Below are 8,785 nucleotides of genomic sequence, written 5' to 3' on the forward strand. Positions count from 1 at the left end.
GATTACTACTCCTAGGCTAGGGATGGGGAGCCTGTGATGCTTTAGTTGTTGCTGGATTGTTGATGGACCCAAGACAGCATGGCCAATGGGCATCGATGGGAGCTGTAGTAATGCAACATCTAGAAGTCCACAGGTTCCCCGTGCTTCCTACAAGCATTAATAGTGTAATGTGATGCTTTTTGTTTCAAGGATAAAAACCTTGTATAGGAAAACCTTAGATCCAAGTATAGATCTCAAATTAATATGCAGTCAGTTCTGATCAACCAAGTAATCCATTATCTGCATTATCCGCGTGACTATGACTAATTGTCAAAGGTGGGCCAAAGCTTCAGGTACTATTTACACAATTTTCCTGTGTAAACTACTCAATTATTTCAAATTTCTTTCCCAATATAGCAACTATTTTCAAGCACATTTGCTTGTACCAGTTGGTGTGGACTTTTCAGTTATTAATTTATTTTTTAAAGCATGCCACCAAACTTTCAAGAACAAGTATGGAGTTACAAACATTTACCATTAATCATGTGTCCCTCCAACCCTATACACATTTCCTTAGCAAATCCTACTCATTTCAATAGTCTGATAGACCACATTTTCCATCTACAGTATTATATTGACAGGCTCCTGACTCTGCTTGTATGAAAAAAATGAGCAGTGTTAAATGAAATTAATTATTGAATCACCCTGTATTTCAATTCAATTCATTGAATGATAACACTTATGTAACCAAGTGGAAACAACCACATACTCAGAATGTGCTGGTACCTCTTCTTGTAACTCCAGGTTTTTTGGAAGCACAAAACCCTTGAGCCCACCTCCTAAAACCCGGCAGCAATACCAAAAAAATACAACTGTTGACAAAGAAGCTGAAAATGGGGTGGGAATAGAATGGCTAGAAAAATATGATGGGAGAAAAAGGATAATAAAAACACTAAAGCTATTTTTGAACAGCCTTGGGACTGGAGAGCAGAAGGAAAGCATGCTGGCTTCTGCTACTGGCCAGAAGACCTAGGGCCCCTGGGAAGCTGCCCCCACCCTGCCTATGAGGAATAGCATCATGGTAAGAAGATGACTCACCTAGCCCTATCCACTAGCCAGAGGAGGAGCTGCAAGGCACTCGCCCTCCATCCACTGAAGAATATTCAGCTCCAACCACCCAGCTGCCCTGCAAAAGCAAGGGGACCTCATCCCCTTGGTCAAAGAAACAAGAGCTACCAATTTCATTTGAAGCAAGAACACCAGCAAGAGAAGATCAACCTGACTTGAATTGGATAGAAGTGCCCTCTTACAGCTCACCCCTTTCATCTGGCCTTGGAAAACTATCTTCTACCTTTCCCTGCTCCCACTCGCCTTTCCATGTGTGTGTTCTTTTAGTTTGTAAACCTGATGGCAGGGACAGTCTCTTTTTATTGAAGTGAGCCACTTTGGGAGACTGTTATTGTCTGAGAGTGGGATAAAAGCAGTAAATAATATTAAAAGGGGCAGAAGCAATATTTTAACACAGCTGAGACTGGGCATCAACTATGTCCGCTGCCTAATCCTAAAGGTGGAAAAACCCAAAAGGCCCAATGAAGTCTGAGAATGCAGACTGATTGTTGGAGGAAAACAAGGTGAGGGACAGTGGAATGAAGCTGTCTTTCCAATGAGCAAACAAGGCACAGATTTACATTCAACAGAATTCAAATATTCACATTTGAACACTGAACTGTTTATTTAAATTACAACCGTGGGCCTATTCAACACCTCCAGCCACATTGCTGCTGCTTGTGTACTTGCTATCACATCACTTCTGCTCCTCTTCAAATTTGGGCTCTGTCATATGGGAAAAATGAAAGGAAGTGTCAGTTTATTTTCAAAGTGAAGTTTTCTAAATATATAGTTTTACAACTTGATTCTATTGTCAATTTGCCAGAAATTAAGAACTGCAGCTTTAGCTACACAAATCTGCAAGAGAGGAGAGATCCCATCAGCAGCCTTGGAGCATAACACTTACTCCTTTTTAAATGCAGGTTCTCCACAGATGAACAGTCTACTTCAGTGTAAATGGTGCAAAAGCCACACTTGCTTCCAAGGCAAGTTCCTACTACATGTAAATATTAGCTGCTTTACAAAGAGATGCATAGAGAGTATATGTATAGCTTATTATTGTTGTTTCAGCCATCATTTCCCACAGGGTAAATATATACACTAATGCAATACTGAGGAACAACATCAACCAAAATATCTATTTATATTAAAATATACATGTAACAACAACAACAATTTAATACACAAAATATATAATATACCAAAGGTTAAGAAATGATAAAAAATTAAAATACAAATGCTTCAAGGAATTAATAATTAAAATCATCCAGCTGCATAAACCCAGAAAACCAATAGGAACTAAATTGTTTAAAAATAAAGATGTTACACTGTCTTTTTGCTTGTTGATCTCAAATTTAAAAACAATGTATGAATGCATAATGTTATTACTGGAAACAGAACCGACTGCTAAGATTACTATGTAGAGAACAAGAATATGAATGTATCGCCATAACATACATACATACATATATATATATATATATGCATATATATATATCAGGTACAACATTTGAGCCCATTTACAAACTCATTCATTCTCACTAGTTTACTGAAATATGTCTAAAAGCCAATCCTGAATATATATCGTAAGTCCCATCCCCCAAAGTATGCTTAAAAATATGTGAAAATATCTGCGGTTACTGACTGCAACCAGTTAGTAAAGGTTTTTTTAAATCACTTATTTTATTTAACATGGCATTTCTAATATTTCAGTTATCCATTATCACGTTTTTACATTACTAAACGAGTCATAAAACTTAAAAGCTTACCCTGAAATTTGAATTCTGGAAATTTGGTCATATCTCCACCACCATACACCCGCTGGAGCTTGACCATTTGTTCATGCAAGCTTTTTTCATATTCTGGACCAGCATCAACAGGGCCACCAGTTTTCCTACAAATGCAAGAGTTAATTGAGCTTTGTTATATCTAGAGTGACGGATGGGGAAAGAATCTAAATAAATCACAAACACTTGGCGAACAGAGAACTTGTAGCACAAATAGAACAATTCAAGTACAGTGGTACCTCAGGTTAAGTACTTAATTCGTTCCGGAGGTCCGTTCTTAACCTGAAACTGTTCTTAACCTGAAGCACCACTTTAGCTAATGGGGCCTCCTGCTGCCGCCGCACGATTTCTGTTCTCATCCTCAAGCAAAGTTCTTAACCTGGGGTACTTTTTCTGAGTTAGTGGAGTCTGTAACCTGAAGCGTATGTAACCTGAAGCGTATGTAACCTGAGGTACCACTGTATAGGATCTTTAGTGTACAGTGATGCCTATAATGAGTTTTCACACTACGTGAATTGTAACCCTTGTTACAGTTACAATAACTTGTTACGGAGTAATTTTAAGAACTGTTATTACAAAATGACGAATGATTCCATAGGTGAGAGACAGCAATAATGTGTAGAGGTGAGAGTATTTGACTTTGATCAGGGTGGTCCAACATGAGGCCCTTGAGGCCTTTTTGGATGGCCCTCGGGTGACACCTCCTGCAGCCCTTGAGCTGCCTTCCCAAAGCAAGGTAAGCGAGGTGCTGGGCTTTGGGAAGGAGGTGTGAGGGCTCTGACGGGATCCTAGAGTCCTCTCTCTTCCTTCATAAAGTCTACCTAGTGCTTTCTCAGCTTTGGGAAGGCAGTGTGAGGTGTGTGTTTGTGTCAAATTTTGCTCTTATTCCCTGCCCCCACATGACAAGAGTGTGCAGCCCCCGGGCTTGGTATGAAAAGTTGGGCCACCCTGACTTACATCAAGGAGACCTAAATGAAAATCCCACTCAACCCTTATGCTGACTGGGTGACCAGGAACTGATCATATACACACACAGCTACTTTAGTCTACCTTCTAGAACGGTTGTGAAAATAAAATTGGAGGGGGATCATGCGGTCTTGGAGTAATTTCACAAAGAGCATATAAATCAGGGGTGTGATGTTGTTGGGATTACAACTCCCATTGTCCCTGACCATTGGCCATGCTGGTTGGGGCTGATGCAAGTTAGGAATCTGCAGAGCCACAAAATATAAATATACAACAAATCTAAGAATTGGTTGCATGATAGTTTTATAAGGTGGCCAATATTGTGACTGATGTTAAAAAATGCCAGAAAATGGCATGGGTTTGTATTCAGTTTACATGCGTTATGGAAACTATTTACCAACACCCTTCTGTGGAAGTCACTGAAGTCTAAAAGACAGAACAAAGAAATCTCAAACTGGAAAGGAGGCAGGAGCCAGCAAATATTCCTTTTGATATTAGCACAGCTGCAGAAAAGCAAATATAAGCAGCTGCCCACAATGGAAGAGCATGGGGAAGATTTTCAGACAGCTGCTATGTGTTTTTTGGGGCGGTGGTGGAGGGTGGGTTCAGTTTTATTATTTAGAGCAACAACTCTGGTTAAGAGTGTCAGACTATGACCAAGGAGACCCAGAACAAATTCATGCTCAAATCTTAAAACTCATCGGGGTAACCTTGGGCCAGTCACAATCTCTCTAATGTACCTTGCAGGGATGTTGGGAGCATGGAAGGTGAGGAATAACCATGTATACTGCCTTTAACTCACTGGAGAAAAAGTGAGATATAAAATGGGATTAATAAGTATGGCTGAATTCCCCCCCCCCCCCCCACATATCACAGGGGAAAATGTTTCATTGCTGGGAAAACTAAATCCTATAGCAATAATACAGACAGCACAACTTTCATATTTGTACTTTATTGTTTACCTAATAATTTGTGAACTTTGTGGAACAGCAACTGTTCAATGTTGAATAACTTCAGCATCCCATGAACAGTTGCTATGACTGACTATAGCAACAACTGTGCTAGGTATGCAAGACCATTATGTGGGAAATAGCATTCTGTTGTTTTTATTATATGTCAGGTAACAACTTCAAATAACAAGCTGTGTGCAAAGTTGAATCTAAATCATGCCTGCAAACAAATGAAGTGGGACTCACAGAGAGCCCCTTTGGTGCTGAGTGTGTCACCGATCAGAGAGTTGGCACTGAAAGCATGCCTTCAAAGGGGTTTGCATTCAGTACTGACAGCAAGTGCCCTCAAATGGAGGCCCCCTAATGCAGCTGATCAACAAGTCCTGAATGCAAAGAAAAAAACTGGAAGCTCACTTTAAGCTGCCAGTTGTTCTTTTGTGCCCATATTCTTACTTGCTCTGCAGCAAACTTCACATTTACGAATACTGCAGGCGGCATTGCCATGGTCAATTAGGACCCCTGCCAGTCCTAACTGGCCCTTGCCTGCAGGTTCCTGGTGTCTGTTTTTTATATATTTAAGAAGATTTACGCTCTACCTTTCATTCTAAAAGATTTTTAGAGGCAGCTTAAAAGACATTGTACAACTCAATGTAGGAGGAGCTGCTAAGGGATTTCAATTACAATATCATGCTATGGACTAAAGGACTTTTAGGCTACAGCCCTAATATTATGTATATTATGTGGAGGAGGAATGGAGTGCTCTGTCCATTCTCTGTGCCCAGCATAGAAATACCGTAGGCTGCTGGAAAAGAGACAGAGCTCTCCATTGCTCCTCCACTTGCTCCCACCAGGCAAGTAACTTTTGAGAACTTATTCAAGTCTAATTTATGTGTCTGATTTAAAGCTTTAGATGAATTTACTCAACAGTTACCATATGATGCAGAATTTGATTACTTTCCACAAGCAAACAATTAACATAAGAAATACATTTATATTCATATATATTTCATAGCAGGCTGTTATTACTGGGAGTCAAGTACTGTCCAAGAATAAAAAATATTGTACTTCCAACAATAAAAAAATTAAATGGAAAATTATCAAGATGCCCACAAGATAATCAAATGACTGGAGCCTTGAAATTCTGCATTTACTACATTTACTTACTGGCTCTTTGTGTTATATTCTCTGATCTTGTCCAAAAAGAGTTTCTGCACAGGATCAAGTTCCTTTGCCTTATTAAAAGCAATGGCCGAAAAGCCGATGTTTCTATGCAAGTGGAAGGAGATTGCGGAACGGAAAACAGAAGAAAACCTGAAGAGCTTTTGGAGAATCATGATGTATTTGTAGAAGTTTCAGCTAGAAAGACAAAAGGATCTATCAGTTACATCTTACATACTTCTATTCCTATCTGAACCTCCCAACAGTGGAGTTCCACTGGGGAAGCCCACTTTCAAGTTCAGCTGATTGGGACACCACAGTAGTTTCAACCAAACGCAGGGCATTCTAAGTTAGCACTGCACCATTTTGTGGCATGGGTGCAATGGAATATGTACTGATTTTTTGTTTTGTTTAATGTTTCAATATTTCTTTCTGAAACTATCTGGTGACAAGCAGCATATAAGATTTGATGAAGAATTTATAAGATGCTTGACACTATAACAGATAACCTAGTCCAGAGGTATAGAAACTTTTCCAGCCTGAGGGCCACATTACCAAATGGGCAACCTTCTGAGGATGGGTGAGGCAGGGGTTAAAAGGGGGCAAAGTTAGAAGTATAAGTGGGCAAAGCAACAAAAGCAACCCTTAACCTAATACAACACACTACATTCCAACAATACAGTGGTGCCTCGCAAGACGAAATTAATCCGTTCCGCGAGTCTCTTCATCTAGTGGTTTTTTCGTCTTGCGAAGCAAGCCCATTGATGGCTTAGCGGATTAGTGCTATTAGCGGCTTTTAGTGGCTTAGCGGATAAGCAGATAAGCGGCTTAGAAAAAGGGGGGGGGGGAGGAAAAAAAACCTGCAGGAACTCGCAAGACATTTTCGTCTTGCGAAGCAAGCCCATAGGAAATTTGTTTTGCGAAGCACCTCCAAAACGGAAAACCCTTTCGTCTAGCGGGTTTTCCGTCTTGCGAGGCATTCGTCTTGCGGGGCACCACTGTATATGCATCAGGTTTCCTTAGTTCATGGACACAATCAGCCAGCCAAAACCATTTGAGAAGGGTGTGGAGCAGGTCCAGTGATGGGTGTTGGCTAGGAAAGAGTACTTGGGGCCTGAAGGGCCTCATTCAACACCTCCCTGCTCCCCAGGCTCAAGATTCCCTCCCCATCTTCATCCAGCCAAAGTTAATGGGGAAAGTTAAATTTCCAACAGACTGCTCCCCCATGTCCATTAATTTGAATGGAACATTTCCACCACTGCTCCTTATTCTAATGGCTAAACGGAAACATTCTTAGCTTTTAAAAACAATTGATCAATAGAAGTTATGAAGTTCTTTTCTTGCATTCTCCTGACTCAAACAATACACCTTTAAAAATGCTTTAAAATTCCATAACTGCTTCTTAAGGGTGCTTAGGTCGGGGCGCCCACCCCATGCATTTGCATACACACACACAGAGGCTGGACGCCTCAATGGCACCCCTCTGGAGGCTTCACCTGGGGCAAAAAAAAGTGGCTAGCCCCTCCCTCCCCCAATAGCTATGGCTTTGCTTAAGTAAACATCTCAGTCTAGACTATGTTCATGTGCAGAGTGACATTCTGGTTCTTCTCAGGGATAGCATTGTTTGGGGGCAGTTGCAGGTGGGAAACTAGGTCAGAAAGAGAGTATCAAGCAAGAGCTACAAGCAGAGGTTGGGTAACAGGAGCGTTTGGTCTAGAAACCTCCCAGGGCGGCAGCATTGTTGGGCATCTGACAAGGCCCACTTTAGAACAGGGGTGTGGGCACACTGTCAATCCCGATCCTGCTGCTACATTTCCTTGCCTGTTCATCTGTCCTCTTAACAGGATGCAGACCATGACAATAAGGAGAAACCAGACTCAGCCATCCACCACCCGCAAAAGCGAATGAACAGTTCTGACTGCGGGGGAATTGCACCCACACTCAGAGAGCATCCTTTATAAGCAAACCCCCACCTCCACCCTCCAAAAATCCCTGGGGAACCAGCACTGGTCCGTCCTTGCCCAATCTAGTCTAACCCAAATAGGTTCGCCTGCCGGAGGTCCCGTAAATCTCACGGTCGACCCATTAAAATACTGCGACTCCCTCACTTCGGAGACTGAAATTCTTCAGGGGAGCTGCGCTTATGGTTGATTTCCTACCATTCCCCCTCCTGAGATACCGCAGAAGCCTGCTAATTCAAAGGCCCGGCAAGGCGGTTAAACGCGGGTTAAACTTGAAGGCGGTTTCACACCGACTGAGGAGAACCAGTAAGGCCCAAGCGAACGCACCCGCCCGCTCGGCCTCCTCACCACCGCGCTCTCTCCCGTCCGGATTCAACCCCGCAGAGGAACCGCCGGTCACCTTGCCAGAGCTCGCAGTGACAGGGAGGGCCTGACTCGGCCCCGCCTCCAACAGGCGCAAAGAGCTTCGGGAGTTTTCTCTTTTGAACCCCCGGCCTTTCGACACAATTCTAAGCCGCCTCGCCGTACTTAAGCCTCAGATTCCCTTGCACCGGTCCCTCATAAACGAGAAAGCAAGCCCGTTGAAAGGGGCGGGGGGAAGCGCCTCAGAAACAGCGACGTACCTCCTTTGCTTCCCGTCCCCGCTTCACCGGAAACGGATGGATTCACTTCCGGCTTCAAGTAGGCGGGTGGGAAAAGAGCAAAAGCTAGTTTGAGTTTAACTGAGGCGCTTTCCTCGGGAGGCGGCGGCAGTTTCGCAAGGGACGCCGGGAGTTGTAGTTTTCGCCCCGACGCGGAGGGGGGGATTGTATGTGTGTGTGCGCTTTTCCCCCGCCAGGGCCCCGCGCGCAGCCTTCTCTGCCCGAGTGTGAGCGCG

General features: G+C 42.9%; 1 protein-coding gene across 5 annotated transcripts; it reads right to left on the reverse strand.

Moving 5' to 3' along the window:
• Positions 1-1,662: 1,662 nt before the first annotated feature.
• ATP5PF (ATP synthase peripheral stalk subunit F6) lies at positions 1,663-8,672 on the reverse strand. Of its 5 annotated transcripts, none has more exons than XM_081859444.1 (4): positions 8,532-8,672; positions 5,954-6,145; positions 2,856-2,980; positions 1,663-1,812 (listed from the first exon to the last, which is right to left on the reverse strand). In XM_081859444.1, the coding sequence occupies exons 2-4, from the start codon at positions 6,121-6,123 to the stop codon at positions 1,784-1,786; spliced, it is 324 nt and encodes a 107-aa protein (XP_081715570.1). In that variant the 5' UTR covers positions 6,124-6,145; positions 8,532-8,672; the 3' UTR covers positions 1,663-1,783. The 5 variants fall into 5 exon arrangements, with proteins under 5 accessions (XP_081715570.1, XP_081715573.1, XP_081715572.1 ...); XM_081859447.1 differs by lacking the exon at positions 8,532-8,672 and adding an exon at positions 8,309-8,471; XM_081859446.1 differs by lacking the exon at positions 8,532-8,672 and adding an exon at positions 8,199-8,471.
• Between the last annotated feature and the right edge of the window lie 113 nt (positions 8,673-8,785).

This window comes from Podarcis erhardii (genome assembly GCF_964252035.2).
Source record: "Podarcis erhardii genome assembly, chromosome: 4".
Classification (NCBI taxonomy): domain Eukaryota; kingdom Metazoa; phylum Chordata; class Lepidosauria; order Squamata; family Lacertidae; genus Podarcis; species Podarcis erhardii.

Coding starts and splice junctions, on each gene's coding strand:
- ATP5PF (XM_081859444.1), bottom strand. CDS start 6,123: ATGATTCTCCAAAAGCTCTTCAGGTTTTCTTCTGTTTTCCGTTCCGCA. Junction 2,981..5,953: donor GAATATAACACAAAGAGCCA/GTAAGTAAATGT, acceptor TTGCATTTGTAG/GAAAACTGGTGGCCCTGTTG. Junction 1,813..2,855: donor TCCAGAATTCAAATTTCAGG/GTAAGCTTTTAA, acceptor CCCATATGACAG/AGCCCAAATTTGAAGAGGAG.